Source organism: Euleptes europaea, chromosome 18, assembly GCF_029931775.1.
Source record: "Euleptes europaea isolate rEulEur1 chromosome 18, rEulEur1.hap1, whole genome shotgun sequence".
In the NCBI taxonomy this organism is placed as follows: domain Eukaryota; kingdom Metazoa; phylum Chordata; class Lepidosauria; order Squamata; family Sphaerodactylidae; genus Euleptes; species Euleptes europaea.
In genome coordinates, this window is record NC_079329.1 from 34636556 (window position 1) to 34657350 (window position 20795).

The 20795-nt window shown below is 49.7% G+C and overlaps 1 protein-coding gene across 4 annotated transcripts in view; it reads right to left on the reverse strand.

Moving 5' to 3' along the window:
- CACNB1 (calcium voltage-gated channel auxiliary subunit beta 1) overlaps window positions 1-20091 on the reverse strand; it is a 74825-nt gene extending 54734 nt beyond the window's left edge. For all 4 annotated transcript variants that reach the window (XM_056864743.1, XM_056864746.1, XM_056864745.1 and 1 more), the window contains exons 1-2: window positions 20000-20091; window positions 5604-5690 (exon numbers count right to left, since the gene is read on the reverse strand). In XM_056864743.1, coding sequence (XP_056720721.1) covers window positions 5604-5690; window positions 20000-20086 — 174 coding nt within the window. In that variant the 5' untranslated portion in view covers window positions 20087-20091. The remainder of the gene's footprint in view (window positions 1-5603; window positions 5691-19999) is intronic.
- Between the last annotated feature and the right edge of the window lie 704 nt (window positions 20092-20795).

Genomic DNA, 20795 nt, shown 5'->3' on the forward strand with positions numbered 1-20795 from the left:
CTACCACTTAAGGAAGACTCAAACTGGTTTACAATCACCTTCCCTTCCCCTCCCCACAACAGACACCCTGTGAGGTAGGTGGGGCTGAGAGAGTGTGACTTGCCCAAGGTCACCTAGCTGGCTTTGTGTGTAGGAGTGGGGAAACAAATCCAGCTCACCAGATTAGCCTCCGCCGCTCATGTGGAGGAGTGGGGAATCAAACCCGGTTCTCCAGATCAGACTCCACCGCTCCAAACCACCGCTCTTAACCACTACACCACGCTGGCTCTCAGCAGTGACTCTGTGGCACTGTACCCTACTGAGGTCCCTGCCTCCTCAGGCTCCATCCCCAAATCTCCGGGAGTTTCCCAACCTGGATCTGGCAACCCACCCCCTCCCCCTCCCCCCATCCACCGCCAGTGGCCGGGGGGACCTAGTTAATGTGTATCTGCACAATGGGTGTTTAAGGGGTGAGCTAGGCAGAGCCTGGCTGCAGCTGAACAAAGCCACCTCATCCCTTACGTATCTCCCTCACCACTTTGGTGATCTCTAGCCATACAACGTATCCGGTGTGATGTCCTTGCTCTGTGGGGCAAGGAAATTGTGACACGTGACAGATTTCATTTTGGATGTCACTCAGGAAGACAGGATGACGACTTGGGGCTTTCTGTGGCAACTATAGGGATGCCAGCCTCCAGGCGGGGCTGTAGGGTTGCCAAGTGCCAGGTAGCGGCGGGCAAACCTCCGCCAATCCACCTGGCTGCCCAACAACCGGCTGAAGGTCAGCGGGCAATGTGAGCATACACGTCTGCCCACCATGCCACATCACTTCCGGTTTACACCTGGAAGTGCCGCATCGCAAGGGGCCGTTTACCACTCAAATGCAAAGGCCCCTTGCAATGCGGCACTTCCGGGTGTAAACTGGAAATGATGCAATCGCGCGCGCACAATCTTTGCCTTACCTCTGCCCCAAAAACCTCCCGCCGGAGGAGAGGGGGCACCTGGCAACCCTATGGGGCCGGGGGATCCTCTGGAATTACAGCTCATCTTCAGACCACAGAGATGAGTTCCTCTGGAGAAAGTGGAGGCTTTGGGGCTCTGTACCCCACTGAGGTCCCTGTCCTCCCCAGGCCCCACCCCCAAATCTCCAGGAGTTTCCCAACCTGGATCTGGCAACCCTACTCCCCACCCCCCATCAGTGGGGGGGGGGCGGGCTTGGCAAACCTAGGCCCCTCTGCCTTTCCTCGGTACACAATCAAGACTTCAAATTGCAGGGAGATGAGGAGAGGGGATTCGGTCACTTTTTGGACTCTGGGTTGCCACTTCGTGATCCCATACCCCTTCGCTTAAGTGAAACTAACAGTCACGCCCCCCTGCACCTACTGCAAGATCGGACCCCTTTTTTATTGCTTTTTAATATCCAGCCTGATTTCGAGTTCTGGAGAACTCTGAAGTTCGCACACTGTGTGATTATATTTTAGTGGGTCTTCAGAAAAGTTATTAATTTTTGTTTTTGAATCTTGCCGTGGGCCAGTGTGGCTATCTGTGTGTTCTTTGCCTAACACTGTGCATGCAGGAAGGCAGGACAGAAATGTTCCTTTTATCCCTTAGAAGCTCCTTGATCAATTGATCTTGAGCAGAAATGTTAGAAATGAATGAAGACCGAGAGACCATCTGCTGCCCTCTGCTGGGCAAGCTTGAGAAACACAGTTCCCGAAGGAAGCCGGGTGACTGTGAGCAGAGGTGACTTGCGGCTCAGACTCTAATTGGGGTTTACGATTCATCTTGGAGTCAGCACGAGCAGGTCACTTTCCCTTATTCAGATCCTCCTCCCAGACTGCCTTCTTGTGCAGGTTTTTTTAAAAAAACTTTGCCGCCTCTTGTCCCTACTTCTTCTTTTAGATTGCAGAGCGGGGCTTAGAACCGTCCTCCGCTTGGGAACAGGGAGCGCACGGCACCGCTGGCTCTTCAAATGCCTTCTGGCGCTCTGCTGGAGGCCTGCTCCAGGAATCTCCTCCATAGCAACTGCCTCCGACGTCATTACTATGGCAACGGCAGTCCGGGTCACGGATCCACTCCTTCCTCCTCGGCTTCCATTGCCCTAACGGTTGCCTTTACACATGAGAAAGAGGATGGGGTGAGAAAGAGGCCACAAGACTTGGGGTGGGAGCACAGAGGGCTCCAGTCCCGCATCACACCAGACTGATTTAGCAATGGCAAAGCCTGAAGCAGCAGGGCCTTCTAATGAGATTGTTCCCCTCTGGGATTGCCATCTGGGCTGATTTTACATTTGGTTTTCCATCTATGAGGCTTTTTAAAAATGTTTGAAATGCAGCCTTGGTCACAGGGCCCAATTGGCTTCCGTATTCGCCTTGGGACAGGTATGCTTCCATCCTGAGCACCGTCATCTTCAGAGCAATCCCGCAGAATCCCCACACTGGCATAAATTGCAGCCTCGGCTTTCACCAGCAAGAGTCTACGCCTCTTTAAATAATAATTTTAAATGATAAGTTAGGTTTAAATAATAAGTTAGGTTTCTAGTCCCTTACAACTGACAACCTGGGGGGAAAGATGGGGGAGGCATCATGAAATCTCAGCAGTCTGAGTGGTGCAGTGGTTAAGAGCGGTGGTTTGGAGCAGTGGACTCTGATCTGGAGAACCGGGGTTGATTCCCCACTCCTCCACATGAGCGGCGGAGGCTAATCTGGTGAACCGAGTTGGTTTCCCCACACCCACATGTGAAGCCAGCTGGGTGACCTAGGGCTAGTCACAACTCTCTTAGAGCTCTCAGCCCCACCTACCTCACAGGGTGTCTGCTGTGGGGAGGGGAAAGGAAGGTGATTGTAAGCCGGTTTGATTCTTCCTTAAGTGGTAGAGAAAGTCGGCATGTCAAAACCAACCTTTCTTCTTCTTTTGGAAACTAAACACATATATTTCCCAAGTTTGCTCAATGGAGTAGAATAATTTTGCCATACAAATTTGGGTCCCCCCTCATACAGAATTTGGACTCTATGCATGGGTCGCAGAATACAAACAGCAGTCCTTTTCTAACTTTAAAAAGCAACGGTAAAGCCAAGGGTTGAGGAACAGGGAGGGACAACGATGAACTGCTCCCGTGATACAGGTCAGGTGGCCAGACAGCTGGAGGAGGCTGCCTGCCGCCCCCCAGAGCATGACTTGGTGATTCCAGCAGGTGGAAAGGTGGGAGCACACCAACCGGCTCACCATCTGCCCATCCAGACCTGGCTGCTCAGTACGCAGAAGACGGCGGAGTCGTCTGTGCCAAGAGATGAACCACAGCCCCGTTTCTCCCACTTGACTTACCAAATGTATTTTCCATAGATTTAGTGGCTTCATTTATTGAACAGTCAGGCCAGACACCCAAATGGATGGCGAGTCACTATGGCAACCTCGCTGCTTCCCTGTGTGGTGGGGTGGGGGGACGGTTCGGCTTGTGTTTAATTTGCGGAGGGAAGAAACGGATGGCGATGTTAAAACTATCATGGGGTGTGTGTGTGTCATTCCTGTATTTCTTTAGCCCAGATGACAAATGACCCGGTTGAGAACACCTGGAAAACTGCTGTGTCTGCATCAGCTGGGAGAGAAGAGAAAGGAGAGTTGGTTTTGACATGCCGGCTTTCTCTACCACTTAAGGGAGACTCAAACCGGCTTACAATCCCCTTCCCTTCCCCTCCCCACAACAGACACCCTGTGAGGTAGGTGGGGCTGAGAGAGTGTGAAAAGCCCAAGGTCACCCAGCTGGCTTCTTGTGAGGAGTCCACCACTCCAAACCTCCACTCTTAACCACTACACCACACTGGTGGGATCCAGACAGAGGATGGGTCAACATCCAGCTGGTATATCCATTGCATACATGTCGTGAAAAGCCACACAGTAAAGTTTCCACAGCCAAGTCAGAAACTGAATAGGAAGATGAAGTGAAATGCCCTGAACTAGACACCTGCTGCCCTTTTGATGCAGTTCATAAGTGTGGGGTGGAAACGGGCATGGGAAGGCTTCTGAAACCAGTGCCAGCCTCCTGTCCATATTGTGCAACATCCATATTTTTTCCCCTTTACTGGTCCCTAGATATTGCACCCTCTAAAGGGGGGGGTAGGATAATTGCTCCTTTCCCAAAACCTCTGTGCGAATCACCATTCAGGATTCAAACTACCCATCATCAAAATGTTGCTCCTGTATTCTGAAAGCATCTGGGTCCTCCATAGGTTTGCTAGCTCTGTTTTGGGAAGTACCTGGAGATTTTGGGGGTGGAACCTGAATGGGTTGGGGAGAAGGTAGCAGGGTATACGGTCATAGAATCTACCCTCCAAAACAGCCATTTTCTCCAGGGGAACTGATCTTGGTCGTCTGGAGATCGATTGTAATAGCAGGAGCTCTTCAGGTGCCACCTGGAGGTTGGTAACCCCATGCCGCAGCTTTAGATTTCTGAGCATCTGAAACCACCTGCCTGCCTGTGACGCTTTTGTTTTGAACCCAGAACACCTTGAAAGAGTAGACTTGCAGCGGGCAAGTTTGGATTAGGCTCTAACGCAGGGACCGTTTTCAGTCTTCCCCTCTAGCTGGTTCTGCACAGGGGGAAAAGATAAGGGGGACCGCTATCTGCACGTGGAAATGCAACAGGCAGCAAGAGATGTGAGGCATTACGATGGAAATGAGAAGGGGTTAGTATGCCAAAAGAGGGGGGAAATCCTAATTCTGCACCAAGAAAATCTGTAGAAGGTGATTAGAAGAAATTATTTCAAATGCTATTTTGCAAAAAATAAAATAAAAATTAATGGGCACTGACAACAGGTGAAAGACAAAGCGAAGGAGTACCTCCATTGGCAGATCAGAAGCCCTGTTGGGCAAGAGCCCCACCTGGCCCCACCCATTTACTAAAAACACTTGACAGGCACTAGAAAAAGTTTCAGCAGGCACTATGGCACCCACGGGCACCACAGTGGGGACCCCGGAATTTGTCCCTTGCACTTCTACAGTTGGTAAAGAAATAGCAAACTTGCAGTGCTCCACTAGGAGGAGGTAATCCAAAAATCCTGATAAATCACTATGGCCATTTATGCAGGGTCAATTTTGATGCTCGCTCAAAGCTGTTTTTTTAAATGCGACCTTTAAAATGCCTATTCATGGTCCCGATGCAAAAGGAGAAATTCCACCTCCCCGCTCGCCTGCTCCTTCTCTCCTTGGTTTGCTCAGCCATTGGCAATGGTCGTTTGCATTGCTAAACCCTGATTTGTCATGCTTCCTTCAGTAAATGCTTCTGTGCAGGGGCGGAGCAAATACAAAAGGTCGCATTAAAGGGGCTCTTAAGAAATGCGAAGCAGGTGTGCGCCGGCTTCACAGTCATTTCCTGAATGACGGTTCAGCGTGAAAAAAATATATGCAGGGCACTTCAGCTTGGAACGGGCTGCTAATTACCAAGCATAAATGACCTATGGAAGCATGAAAGGAAGGTCCATGGTTTATTTTACTTCTCACATACCCTGAACAAATAATCAATTAACAACATGGGATGGAAACAAACTTCCTCACACAAACTGCCCCAGTTCCTCCCCATGCCCTATTTCGACCTCGATTCCCACCCCTCCCCTTCAGCAAGCTCTTACCTGTCTGACAAAACTGTTGGAGGTGGTGTCAGAAGAGGTGCTGCCGTCGGAGCGTTTGAAGCGGCTCTTTCGCTTGCCGTACTTTCCCTAGGAGGTGAAAGAAGATGCAGAAAATCAGAAATGGTACAAAGGGGGGAGGAAAGCAAGATCCAATGGAAACAGGCATGTGCAGCTCACTGAAGAGCTCTAGCTATGGTCTGAACATAAAATGTTCAGGACAGCTGTCTGTCACACCTAAAGTGAACAAAAATCCCATCTTGACCTTTGCCACAGAAAAGGAAATACTGGTGTGTGTGTGTGGGGGGTGAAGGTGTTGGATCCATCACCCAACCCAACTTTTTCATTGGTGAAAAAGGGAAGACAGGGTCTCCTTGACTACCATAGAATCATAGAGTTGGAAGGGACCACCAGGGTCATCTAGTCCACCTCCCTGCACAATGCAGGAAATTCCAAATTACCTCCCCCCCACACCCCCACACACCCCAGTGACCCCTACTCCATGACCAGAAGATGGCCAAGGTGCCCTCCTTCTCATGATCTGCCTAAGGTCATAGAATCAGCATTGCTGACAGATGGTCATCTAGCCTCTTCTTAAAAACCTCCTGGGAAGGAGGTCATGGGACCTGCATGGGCAGAAACCATGTTTGTGTGGGGGGTATTAAGTGCCACCACTTCCGACTTATAGCGACCCTATGAATCAATGTCCTATCAGTAACAGCCTCGCTCAGGTCTTGCAAATGGAGGGCTTCCTTTATGAAGTCAATCCATCTCATGTTGGGTCTTCCTCTTTTCTTGCTGCCTTCCACTTTTCCTAGCATTATTGTCCTTTCCAATGATTCTGGTCTTATCATAATGTGACCAAAGCACGATAGCCCCAGTTTAAGTCATTTTAGCTTCTAAGGAGAGTTCAGGCTTGATTCGATCTAGAACCCACTGATTTGTCTTTTTGGGACAAATGGGAGGGGGCCTGAAATAAGGTGGGGAACTGGCTGAGTGAGAAAGCTGGCTGGTTGCACTATTTACTAGTCATTTAGAACCAAAAACAGGACAAATGCTGCACAAAACTTCATGGCCAGCTACTCACGAGAATTTATAATTTCAGCAACAGACAGCATGAAAGGAAAGGTAGAGATCAGTGCCTGATAAAGGAAAAGGGTATAAGCAGGAGGGGGGTCAACTAGTAATCCTGGAATTAATGGATTTATCCCACAAGGAATAAACACAGTGATCAACTGTGACCAACTGTAATCTTGTGCCCTCTTGGATATTGTGCTCTCTTAGATATTGAAATGCATCCCCATGCAACCATATGTACAATCATAGAGTTGGAAGGGGCCATAAAGGACATCTAGTCCAACCAACCCCCTGCTCAAAGCAGGATCGGTTTAAAGCAACCCTGACAAGTGTTCGTCCAACCGCTGCTAGATGACTGCCAATGAGGGGGAGCTCACCACATCCCTACGCAGCCGATTCCACTGCTGAACTACTCTTACTGTAAAAAGTTTTTTCCCCTAATGTCCAGCCAGTACCATTCTGCCCGTAATTTAAACCCACTATTGCAGGTCCTATCCTCTGCTGCCAACAGGAAGAACTCCCTGCCCTCCTCTAAGCGACAGCCATTCAATTACTTAAAGAGAGCAATCATGTTCCCTCTTAACCTCCTCTTCTCCAGACTGAACATTCCCCAGAGTCTCATTGGGCATTGGTCTCCAGGCTTTGTGTACATGTATATCATGTGCACATATGAGGATTTAGTTCTCCATAATTTCCCATATGTATACATGTATACATCCCCATCACCATTAACACCTATGGTCAGGAAAGTTCTACCAGGCAGCATAGAGATACAGCTCCATTCCCCCTGGGGTAGCAGGTTTGTGCTGTTGATAAAACAACTTGAAGAGGAGCTAGGCAAAGCTTTTCCAGATCATCGGCTGTTTATATGTCTCATAAGGACATAAGAAAAGCCACTCTGGATCAGACCAAGGCCCATGAAGTCCAGCAGTCTGTTCACACAGTGGCCAACCAGGTGCCACCAGGAAGCCCACAAACAAGACAACTGCAGCAGCATTATCCTGCCTGTGTTCCACGGCACCTAATATATTAGGCATGCTCCTCTGATCCTGGTACGAATAGGTATGCATCATGATTAGTATCCATTTTGACTAGCCATGGATAGCCCTATCCTCCATGAACACATCCACTCCCCTCTTAAAGCTTTCCAAGTTGGCAGGCATCACCACATCCTGGGGCAGGGAGTTCCACAATTTAACTATGCGTTGTGTGAAGAAATACTTCCTTTTATCTGTTTTGAATCTCTCACTCTCCAGCAGATGACCCTGCGTTCTGGTATTATGAGAGAGGGAAAAAAGCTTCTCCCTGTCCACTTCTCTCCACATCGTGCATAATTTTATCGACCTCTATCATGCCTCCCCTTAACCCTCTTTAAAAAACCTATTTTTACCCAATCGGGTCTCCCTTTCCTCCACAGCGCAGACGCCGGTGCTTGACGCTGCTGTGCAGTCATCTGACCGAAGCCACAGATATCAATCTGCTGCTTGGGGGGCTTTGGTACTCTTAACGGGTTGACATCATGACAGGCCAGAAATCAATTACCGGGGGTGGGGGGAGGGAGGACAGCCAAAGGTAATTATCTTGAAACGCAGATTCCCAAGATGCACCACACAGAACTGGAACGCAGATATTCCAAAATCCTCCAAAGCTGCATGGGAAAGGGACAAAAGAAGGAACCCCACAGGCAGAGGGAAAAGGCGCAAGACAACCTCCATTTCTACACTTATCGTAGGTAAGGGGGATGAGCATAATCACTCCTATAAGCCAGCACCCTTTCACTGTTCAGGATTGCCTGTTTAGGACTGCAAGGAGTCCACAACTGAAACACAGCGTTAGTAGCAGAGCTACGGATGCCAGGAGCCAGCCTCATAAAGGAGATCTCTCTCTCTCTCTCTCTCTCTCTCGATAGATAGATAGATAGATAGATTGATAGATTGATAGATTGATAGATTTATTTATTTACAGCTTTTGCCAGAACATAGTAAGCAATTGCAATCTTAGAAAGGATTTTAAAAGGGTAGGTCTCAAATCTAAAAGTATCCCCACAGCTTCACAGAAACATATTAAAAAGGATAAAATAGTTGCAATAAAAATGTGCAAAAATTTACCTAAGAGTTAATCGTGGCCAACGTTGGCATTACCGTTAGTGGTCTCTCTCAAACGGACCTTAATAGCCACTGAGCAAAATTTAGCGACTTGGGAAAAACCAAAGGTGTCCCCTTTCCACAGCAGAAATTTCCTTTCCTCTTCTTCTGAAACAAACTCCCTTAGGTTCACCAGTGGATGAATCAACTTCTGTCTAATGTCCTTATAATAATTACACCTAAGAATAACGTGGCTAGAGTCTTCAATTTCTCTGGCCCCACAAGGACACTCTCACTGAACTCTTGGGAGTTTTCTAAAATTTCCCTCCAAACCTGCTGAGGGAAGTACGGAACCTCTAGCAAGGGTTAAAGCTCACCTTTGCTTGTTTACTTCTATAGTATTAATACACTGAGCAGGAGCCAGCTGGTATCTAAAGGAGAGATCTGGGATGCTTCATGAAGTACGTTGGGGGTTGAACTTGGGGGAAGGAGCAGAAAAAGAGCAGGGGTCATCCCAAATAGATGCAACCTGGATGCTGGAAGGGATGGCAGCTAACACCCGACCTGGCAAATACCTTAAAGAAGGGAAAGGAGGACTCTGTCTAGACATTAGGAAGAATTTTCTAACAGTGAGAGCGGTTCCTCAATGGAACAGGCTTCCTCGGGAGGTGGTAAGCTCTCCTTCCCTGGAGGTTTTTAAGAAAAGGTTAGATGGCCATCTGTCAGCAATGCTGATTCTATGACCTTAGGCAGATCATGAGAGGGAGGGCAACTTGGCCATCTTCTGGGCATGGAGTTGGGGTCACTGGGAGTGGGGGTGGGGAGGTAGTTATGAATTTCCTGCATTTTGCAGAGGGCTGAACTAGATGGCCCTGGTGGTCTCTTCCAACTCTATGATTCTATGATTCTGACTCCAGTTCAGGATTATAACACATTTCAATCATGATAGGGTTGCCTGGTCTGAGTGGGAAATACCTGAAGATTTTGGGGGTGGAGCCTGGGGAGGGCAGGGTTTGGGGAGGGACCTCAGCATGGTATAATGTTATAGAGTCCACCCTCCAAAGAAGCCATTTTCTCCAGGAAAACTGATCTCTAGTGCCTGGAGATCAATAGTAATAGCAGGAGATCTCCAGGCCCCATCTAGAGGTTGGCATCCCCAGTTGGGGGTGGCACACTGATGTACTGTGTCATGCAGTGACTGCTGTCTGTGTCTCATTTTCATGTGCTATTTTGGCACAGCATCCACATCAGCTTCTGTTAGGCATGCTTACTGTAAAACTAATACCTTCACATCTAAGAAGGGGGGTCAATGAAAAATCTTGACTGAACTAATGAAATTAGTTGGAATCATGTGAAATTGCTGGAAATTTCAGTTCAGGAAAATACCCCGTTATCCCAATCAGCGGATGCAAAAATAAATCCAACCTACTGCCGTCCTTGCCAGAACAACTATGTACCTTCATGGTTAAACGAATTACGCTTACAAATGAATTAAGCTTCCAAAAATCTTTGTTCCTTGTGTCTAATCGCTTACTACTACATTTTAAAGAGGGCTAGAAACTTGCTTTCAAAAGAAAAGCAGCCAGTGTAACTAGCTGGAGTTGAGAAATCTGATGAGTCACGGGTTCTAGAGAGGCGTTCTGAGGACCTGCTCTTAAACAATGACAGTATCTCCTGTCAAACCAGTGACCTTTCTATTTATTTTAAATACTTTAAACCTGCTTTTCTCCTGAGAACAGTCCCCACAAATGGCTTAGAAAGAATTAAAACACCTCTGAACCATGTAAGTCCCTCCCCCCCGAAAACGCTGCCTTGTAATTGGGTGTGGTGTGTTTTTTTTAAAAATACGTCACCAGCCCCTGCCAGCCCTGCAGTGGGATTCTTTCATTTCATCTGAACCAAGTGAGCATTTTAAAGCCAAAGCAGAGAAGGGTCCGGAAAACCCTTCCTCCCCCAAGGTGTTTCTGCATAACTCAATGCAGGGGTCATAAGAACATAAAAACACTCACACAGTCAATCATGACATTTATCATTCCATCGGTAGTCTTGCACTCGCTAACAAAAAAACCAACAACATACTTTCATGCCTATAAGAGGACGCTTATAAAGGGAGGGTGGCAAATCAGCCCTGCTCTGTTCCATTCTGCCAAGAACTGAAACTGACCCACACTTGCTGTGAAACTTACCAAAAGCATCCGCCTAGGTTGTTAGTGATTATTTCAGCCTTCCCTGAACTGTTCGATCTGAAACTGACCCACACTCACTGTGAAACTGACCAAATAAGCAGCCTCATGGTTTCTCTAGCTAGTGCACTCAATAATGGCTTCCAGGGGAGGGGCTGGATGAGGGGGACAGACAAGTGGGAGGAAAAATGGGCATGGGGAGAAAAACCCGAAGTGACAAGTACGCACAGGACTGGCTTTCGATTTGGGATCGAGGCAGACTTTAAACTCGGGGTAAAACAGCATCCTGAAAACACGGGGGAAACCCGAGGGGTGAGCAAGACGACTTCTGAAGGTCGGAAAATACATGCATAATTAAAACAAAGCCTCAAAGTAGTCAGGGGGTGACCATGACAGGAACAACCCATGAATAAAAGGCCCTTGAAATGCCTGCATGAGGGAAAACTCAAGAGAAGCTTTAGAGATTACTAAGGGTTGCTGTTCTCCAGGTGGTGGCTGGAGATCTCCTGGGATTACTGAATTGGCTGCACGATTCTTTGGCAGGAGGCTTCTAGATCATCCCTGAGTTTTAAATGTTTTCCAATTTTGCTTCTGAAATTCCACTTTGAGAGGTAATTTTCAGAGCAAATCTCTAAAACTTGCTAATTACTAAGCGACAGGGACCCCAAGGCTACATTGTCAGTGGCAAGATTTGTTTCAGTCCTTATATCCCTCCAACACTAGATATATGCTGCTCAAGATCAATTGATCAAGGAGCTTCTAAGGGATAAAAGGAAAGGAAAAGGAAACTTGCTAATAAACGGTAAGGCAATGGCAATTGAGGTCAGGATCCAGTTTTCAAATGCAACACATTTCCAATAGCTCCAAATCAGCATTCATCATGAGGACTCTGGAGGGTAGACTTTGGGATTGCCAATCTCCAGGTGGCACCTAGAAATCTCCTGCAGTTACAATTGATATCCAGATGACCCAAGATCACTTCCCCTGGAGGAAATGGCTGCTTTGGAGGGTAGACTATATGGCATTATGCCCTGCTGAGGTCCCTCCCCCAAATCCTGCCCTCCCCAGGCACCCTCCCCCCACAAAAAAAATCTGCAGGAATGTCCCATCCCAAAGCTGGGAACCCTAGTGGAGTCACACTAGAATAAGGATTCAAATTCTTGCAAGCAAATCTGAATGAGGAGAACTTGTGTGAGTCCTGAGAACTTGTTTGAGTCCTGAAGGATTGCCAATGTCCAAGGAGCCCGCCTGCCTACTGAGACCGGGTTCACACACACAGGAGAAAGAGGTGAGTCCAGGGTAGTACAAAGCTCAGGTGGAAGAATGGACTGAATCACCTCAGACTGCAGGTACGGGATTCCAGCTTGGCCTGCTCCTTCACTTTAAACAGCTCCCTGCAAACAGAAAAGTAGCCCCGCAGGAGAAATGTTCCATCCCATTTCCGTACTTGCTGTGCTAGTTTTCTGTCTGCAAGGAACTTTTTTTAAACATGGGAGACCATTCCAAAATGTGAACTTCCACCCATAACCTGAAGTCACACATCCCATTCTCTGTTACCCCCTTCCTCTTTGCCCTATCATTCCTCTGCATGGATGAACCAGGCCTGAGATCTAATCATCAGGAACTGCTGATGGCCAGTCCCCTCTTACTAGGGTTGCCAGGTCCTCCTTGGCCACTGGCAGGGGATGGGGGGGGGGGTACCAGCTCCAGGTAAGGAAACACCTGGAAATTTGGGAGTGGAGCCTGAGGAGGACAGGGACCTCAGTGGGGAACAGTGCCATACGGTCCACCCTCCAAAGCATCCATCTTCTCCAGGGGAACTGATCTCTGTAGTCTGGGGGATCCCCAGGTCCCACCTGGAGGCTGGTATCCCTACCTCTTACTCACAAGTTAAAACTGGGATGCCAAGAAATCGAGAGCTTTGGATGGGTGCCCCTGCCCTGTCGATCCCCCTACCATAGTGGCAAGGAAGACAATCTCTTCACTGGGCTTTCATAGAATTTGCAATGTTTTTCCTTCAAACATGTACTTGGCAGGGCTCAGAGGTTTTAATAGTAGGCATTTTGAACTCAGCTGTTGTTCGCTACTTTAATTGGAAAGTTTTGATATTGTTGCAGACAGTTTGTAGTTACATGAATGGCTATCGTTATAGAATTTGTCCACTTTTTGCTGGATTTTGTATTTATTGCTCATTTATTTGAGGGGCCTCTAATGCAAAATCTTTATTTAAAAGGAATAAACCCTTGAGCAAATAAAATAGCAATTAAAAAAATACAGATTTCCAGGCCCTCAATTTAAGTTCAACATACACATTGAGGTGCTTCTGCTTAAAGTGGACAGAGAGATATGTGCAACAACTATTCCTGCGGTGGTGTACATGTATGTGTGCACATGCACTGACAAATATGCACAACAGTTCTGTCATGATACAACCACATCTCTTCCTGCATACAAACCATAACAATGTCAAAGTCATGCACATTAAGTGCACCCCATGCTCCCCCATCCCAATCACACCCCAATATCTCTCAGTTGCAGGCCACAGAGATCCCGCATGGATCCTTCCTTTCCCCAGAAGGACAGACTAGAACCAACAGGTTGAAATTATATAAAAAGGGGTTTTGGTTAAATGTTCGGAAGAACTTCCTGACGGGGCGGTTCCTCAGTGGAACAGGTTTCCTCGGGAAGTGGAGGGCTTTCCTTCTTTGGAGGTTTTTAAGCAGAGGCTAGATGGCCATCTGACAGCAAGGCTGATTCTGTGAACGTAGGCAGATCATGAGAGGGAGGGCAGGAAGGGGTGAGCCAGTGCTTGGCTCTCGCGGGCCTCTTTTACATGCCCAGGGTAATGCCGATTGCCACTTTGGGGTCAGGAAGAATTTTCCTCCTGGCTTCCTGTGGGTACAGAGCAGGGGTCATGACGGAGTGGGAAGGTAGTTGTGAATTTTCGGCATTTAACAGGGGGTTGGACTAGATGACCCTTGAGGTCCCTTCCAGCTCCATGTTTCTAGGTGAGTACGTGAGGCTACACAAAGTCTCCTGCCTCCCAGCATTGTGTCACATGGTGTTATCTGGTCCTAGCTTTTATTCTCCTTGTTTTTAGCTCCTGTATTAATTGCATATATGCCAATTAAATACTTTAATTGGCATATATGCAATTATATACTTTAAAGAGCTGGAAAAGAATGTTTTTATTTGAGACACGGCAGGGTGGAGTGGGGACCAATTTAGGTGTGTGGTTTCTCTGGCCAAACGATGCATGGGGTGGGACCGGAACTGGAGCTCAGCTCTAAAGTAGAGTTGTAGGAAGGCCCAATATGGGTTGTGGCTGGGTTGATCAGAGCCCCAGGAAGGGGAAAAAGTCAGGTATGTATATTGGGCCTTAAGATGGGTTTTATCCACCCTAGTAAGCACAATACAGGGACTTGTCTTTTTTCTGGTTCAAGGGGGCCATTTGGCTTGGGCTTCAAACTCAGATTTAGAAACTTTTCTGGCATTTGATATGTTCCGCAACTTGTTTTGATGCACACTGTGTATCAGTATTTTTAAAAATGGCTATAGGGGTAGGGTTGCCAAGTCTCCCCAGGCCACGAGCAGAGTATGGAGGGGTAGGATTGAAAAACCCAGGTTGGGAAACTCCTGGAGATTTGGGGATGGAGCCAAAGGACGACAGAGACCTCAAAAGGATACAATGCCAGAGTCCACCCTCCAAAGCATCCATTTTCTCCAGGGAAACTGATCTCTGTAGTCTGGAGATGAGCTGCAATTCTGGGGGGGTCCCCAGGTCCCACCTGGAAGCTGGCATCCCTAGCCTGGACTCCATCCAGACTGCCCCCCCCATGTGTTTTAGGGACAAATCACATACCCAGAGCTCCTATCACAACTTATAGTTCTACCACAGAGGCTAGGACTAAAGTGGCTAACAGTGGCCCTGTAGTTTTCATTCCTGCTTCTTCCCACCCCAAAGCACCTCATCCCAGAAGGCATGACTGTGACATAAGAACATAAGAAAAGCCATGCTGGATCAGACCAAAGATGCCAGATCAAGTCCAGCAGTCTGTTCACACAGTGGCCAACCAGGTGCCTCTAGGAAGCCCACAAACAAGACGACTGCAGCAGCATTGTCCTGCCTGTCTTCTGCAGCACCTAAGATAATAGGCATGCTCATATGATCCTGGAGAGAATAGGTACGCATCATGACTAGTATCTATTTTGACTAGTAGCCACCGATAGCCCTCTCCTCCATGAACATGTCCACTCCCCTCTTAAAACCTTCCAAGTTGACAGCCATCACCACATCCTGGGGCAAGGAGTTCCACAATTTAACTATGTGTTGTGTGAAGAAATACTTGACAGCCTGGGACTTCACCCATCCTTCTTACAGAGCTGATTTAGCTCAAGGGTTATGAACATGAGCTTTGATCCGGCATTGACCCAGTCTATATCTCAGGTCAACCGGGACCTCGCTAGGTTGCCTTAGGGAAGCCCCCTGTTTCCAAGTCTTGGCTTTCCAATCTGTAAAATGAGAAAGGGGACAAACTGTTGTATAGCCTGCAGGGCTGTTGTAAATACAGCTGCTATAGCAAATAAACTTTGTTATAGCAGGTGGGATGTTTTTGTCCGGCTGCTAGGCAGGAAAGGGGAGGAGGGAACCTGATGAAGTTTTCAGAGGAGGAAGGCAGGAAGAGGAACTTTGCAAAGGAGCTGGGATGGAAAGGTAACACAGAGCCCAAAACAAGAAAGGCAGAAGAGGGCACCCCCCAATTATTTTCTCAATGCTCCTTCCTTCCCTGCATCGTTCAGCACTCCTGCTGGTCACAGCCCATCTGTCCCTTTCTACCGAGAAAGCACGTATCACCAGGTTACTCTGCAGAGAGTGGAAAGAGATCGGATTTTTTCACCTGCTCATCTATGAATCACCCCCCCAACCCACAACCCAGGGATGACTTTTTTTTTTTCTTGGAGAAGCACAGAAAAATCCAGACACTGCTGAGGGTGTGTGGAGACACCGTGGGCCTAGAATGAGCTAGACGCTTCCCAAGCATGGGGAGAGGGAGAGAGACAGCTGGCGTGGAATCCAGTTGCTCCTGGGGCCCCCGCAGACATGGTTTGCGTAGTTCTGAGGCCTGGCAGGGCAAGGCAAGGAGGCAGCATTGGGGCTGGTATTTTTAGGCTTTTCCTCCCCCTTGTTCTAATTAAGGCACGTGCGTCATTCCTGGCTGCGACAAACGGTCGGGATCCACCACCTGGGGGACCGTGAAGAGCCAGGACAAAGGGAAGCACCCGAAGGAACGGCTTTGCTCGTAGCCATCTCTCCCCCTGCGTTCATTTAGCATTGTTCTTCATCTGGTCTGTCGAGGCGGAGTATGTGTGTGTGTGGGGGGGGGGTTGGCCCTGTTGCACAGAGCTAGACAGGATCAGGGGTTGAGCTTTCGAGAGTCAGAAGTTCCTTTATTAGATCTGACAAGGGGGGCTTTGGGCTTTGGCTCTCGACAGCTCATGGTAGAGCATCTGCTTGGCATGCAGAAGGTCCCAGGTTCAATCCCCGGCATCTCCAGTTAAAGGGACTAGGCAAGTAGGTGATGCGAAAGACCTCAGCCTGAGACCCTGGAGAGCCGCTGCCGGTCTGAGCAGACAATACTGACTTTGATGGACCAAGGGTCTGATTCAGTAGAAGGCAGCTTCATGTGTTCAAGTGAGTGTGGGGTCCTGTATTCCATCACTTGGTGAAATCAGTGAGGACAAGCACACACCTGATGGGGTGACTAGACTAGTTTCTCTTCTCATATGTGACTCACCTAGCCTGGTGCTTCCAACCACTGATGCTTCCAACCACATGGTTGAGGGCTTTCGGCTGCTCTATTACCTTCATCAGTCACTTGGCAGAGCCCCCCCTTCTATATGCTCCCCACGGTCCCCCTCCCCACTTACTTTGCGGATGGTCTGTTAGTCTCAGAAGTGAACTCTGGTGGGAATTTAACGGCCCTGTTGTTATTGTTATTTATTATTTCATGGAGTTTAATCTGTTTTAGCCCTGATCTGGATGGCCCAGGCTAGCCTGATATCATCAGATCTCAGAAGCTAACCAGGGTCAGCCCTGGTTAGTATTTGGATGGGAGACCACCAAGGAATACTAGGGTTGCTGTGCAGAGGAAGGCACTGGCAAACCACCTCTGTTAGTCTCTTGCCTTGAAAACCCCATAAGGGGTCGCCATAAGTCGGCTGCGACTTGACGGCTCTTTACACACAATCTGTTTTAACTTTTCTTGATTTTACATGTATATTGGATGTGTTGTTACCCACCCCGAGCCCTGGTGTAGTGGGGGGCGGCAGGATATTAAATCTAAAATAAAATCAATAACTGAATTCAGTAACTCTCTTTATCTACCACCTAACCTAGTATTTCTTTCCTCCAAGATCCTCCTCAAAGTCGCTGATAAATAGGCTTCCGATCCTTATACCACATGAAGCTGCCTTATACGGAATCAGACCCTTGGTCCATCAAAGTCAGTATTGGCTACTCAAGCCGGCAGCGGCTCTCCAGGGTCTCAGGCAGGGGTCTTTCACATCACCTATTTGCCTAGTCCCTTTAACTGGAGATGCTGGGATTGAACCTGGGACCTTCTGCATGCCAAGCAGATGCTCTACCACTGAGCCTTATATCTGACTGGCAGGCCAAGGTAGCCCAATATCCCCAATCCTCTCTGGTATATCTACCTATCCTGTTATCACCCACACCCTTTGGAGCTGAGAAGAAGAACTGGTTTTTATATGCTGACTTACTCTACCACTTAAGGAAGAATTAAACAGGCTTACACTCAACCATCCCTTCCCCTCCCCCCAACAGGCACCCTGTGAGGTAGGTGGGGCTGAGAGAGCTCTAAGAGAACTGTGACTAGCCCAAGGTCACCCAGCTGGCTTCGTGAGTAGGAGTGGGGAAACAAATCCAGTTCACCAGATTAGCCTCCGCCGCTCATGTGGAGGAGTGGGGAATCAAACCCCGTTCTCCAGGTCAGAGTCCACCACTCTTAACCACTACACCACACTGGCTCAACACTTTGTATTTCCATCCCCTGGATCAGGCCCGTGGGTCCTTTTGATCTGTCGCCAATCTGCTGTCTCCATCTGCTTGTGAGACCCACCCGCACCCAGCATGTCTCACGCTTCCTAAAATAAACTGAATAAATTAGACCAGGATCCTCACCAGCGTGCTCTCTCCCGTCTCAACACAAATCCATCTGAGGGTGTCACAAAACTCTGCAGGTACATGGGGCTTCACAACCTCCCACAGAGCGTAGGCAGGCCTACTGAGAAGTAAGCCCCCATTTTAGTCAGCTGGGCTTACTCCCAGGGAATTGTCCTTAGGACCGCATCCGTGGTTTCCCAAGGCCAATCACCCACTCTCTATAACAGGAGAGGGCATTAGATCATGCTCCCTAGTGGTCCCTTGGCCAACCTTCAGTGGATGGACCAGTGCATGCCAACTTCTGAGATTCTTGCAAAGGAAGCTAGACTAGATGGACTTTGACCAGATCTAATCTCTTCTCAGGCAAGAGTTTGGATTCAAGATCATTTAACACTGATCAGTTGTGATTTAACTGTTGCGTGATCCTGAGTTCTTATTCTTGTTTTGCAAATGTAGAACACAATGATGGACCTCATGGATTCTGGTAAAAATGGAAAAAAACAGGACTCCACAAGACTAAAATCAGCCTGTCCTTGCCAAGAACCTTCCATCTAACTATCCAAATAAAATTAAAAAGGACCTTTCTACATATCCCTCCCATCTCATGTGTAAAGTGCCATCAAGTCACAGCCGACTTATGGCAACCCAGTAGAGTTTTCAAGGCAAGAGACGTGCAGAGGTGGTTTGCCGTGGCCTGCCCCCAAGGTATTCCTTGGGGTCTCCCATCCAGGACCGGCCCTGCTTAGCGTCCGAGATCTGACGAGATCAGGCTAGCCTGGGCCACCCGGGTCAGGCCCCCCCATCTCACACTCTTACGAGTTTTAGTGGTGGACTCACTGATATTCTGTCGGTTACAGTAACTAGAGAAGTAGAAGCTCTGGGTGATCTTCTGAGTTGTCACTCCTCAAGAGCTAAGAGACAGCTTCAACTACCCCCGGAGCCTCCACAGAAGCGTTAGAGGAGGACCTGCTTTCCAGGTCATGGGAAACTGAGTCACAGGAGGCGATTGTGCAAGCGAGTAGTATCCCAGCGGCCTACTTTTCTACCCCAGAAACCAAGCTCAAGGGTGACGAGATCGCCCAGCCTACCCAGCGCGACCCCCTGCTCTTTCTCCAGACAGGTGGCAGCCCCCACTAAAAGCCCCTCGGGTCCGGCACTGCCTTTGTGTCTCTGGATGGAGGCATCCACCCCGTTCACTCAACTGCATGAGAAGGCACAGATTGGGAAAGAGCTTCTGGTGTCTGGGAATCAATCGGATGACACGGTGGGGGGGTGTGATGCGGGGGGGGGGCCTTCAGTGATCCCAAGGGAAAGGAGAAAGAGGGTCTCTGCAAGTTCTCTTCTCCTCACACAGTGCAGGGTGGGGGGCAGAGGAGACCCTCCAAAGGCTCTTGTCAGCCACAAGCAGGCAAAGCTTTCCCCACCACCCCACCACCCCTTGCCAGGGGCTTTACTACATCTGGGGAGGGGCCGTGGCTCAGTGGTAGAGCCTCTGCTCGACATGCAGAAGGCCCCAGGTTCAATCCCCCGGCGAAAGGGACTAGGCAGGTAGTGGATGCGAAAGACCTCAGCCTGGGACCCTGGAGCGCCGCTGCCGGTCTGAGTAGGCAAGACTGCCTTGGATGGATGGACCGAGGGTCTGCCTCAGTAGAAGGCAGCTTCCTGGGTTCCGGCTGCTTAGGATCCCAGGCAAAACGCACGCCGAAAGGAGAAAAGGCGTTCGTGTCTGGCCAGCCCAATCCCTCCAGCGGCAGGCAGCAATCCGCCGCCCCCCCTCCCCCCCCGGTGGGGCAGCTCCTGCCTCCAGAAGACCCCCGGCCCCCTTCCGAGAAAAGCCCCCCCCCTCCCCCGTTTTCCTCCCCGGCCCCTCACCTGGAGGCCCGGCTGGTCGAAGACCTCCATCTGGATGTCCTGGCTGGAGCTGTAGGGCGTGCGGGACATGCCGCCGTCCTGCACCATGGAGCTGGCCGCCGGGCCCTCGGCTGCGCTCAGGCCAGGCGCGCGGGCGGACCGGGCCGGGGTCCGCCCAGACCGCCCCGCCCGCCGCCGCCAAGGAGGAGGCGGCCGCTCCGGCCCCGGAGGCGTTGCGGGCGGACGGCTCCCCGGGGAAGAAAGGGATGCTGGATGGGTGGGTGCGTGGATGGGTGGATGGGTGGGTGCGTGGATGGGTGGATGGATGGATGGGTGGGTGCGTGGATGGGTGGATGCGTGGATGCGTGGATGGATGGGTGGATGGATGGATGGGTGGGTGCGTGAATGGGCGGATGGGTGGATGGATGGATGGATGGATGGGTGGATGGATGGGTGGGTGCGTGGATGGGTGGATGGGTTGGTGCGTGGATGGGTGGGTGCGTGGAAGGATGGGTGGATGGGTGGGTGGGTGCGTGGATGGATGGGTGGGTGCGTGGATGGGTGGGTGTCTGGGGTCTGCGCCGCCGCGGGGCAGAGCGGCCGGCCGGCCGGCGAGCGGGGAGGAGGCTGGAGGCGCCGGACTGCAACCCGCCCGCCCGGAGACCCTCCCCAGACCCGCCTGCCGCTGACCCGGCCAAGCCGCCGGGAGGGGAGGGGAGGGGGGGTTCAGGGCCCTCCGGTCGCTGCCCACTCTACCAGGCAAGAATGTCTGGACCAATGAAATGTTTGCCCTAGCAGAAACGGCTAAACTTCACTG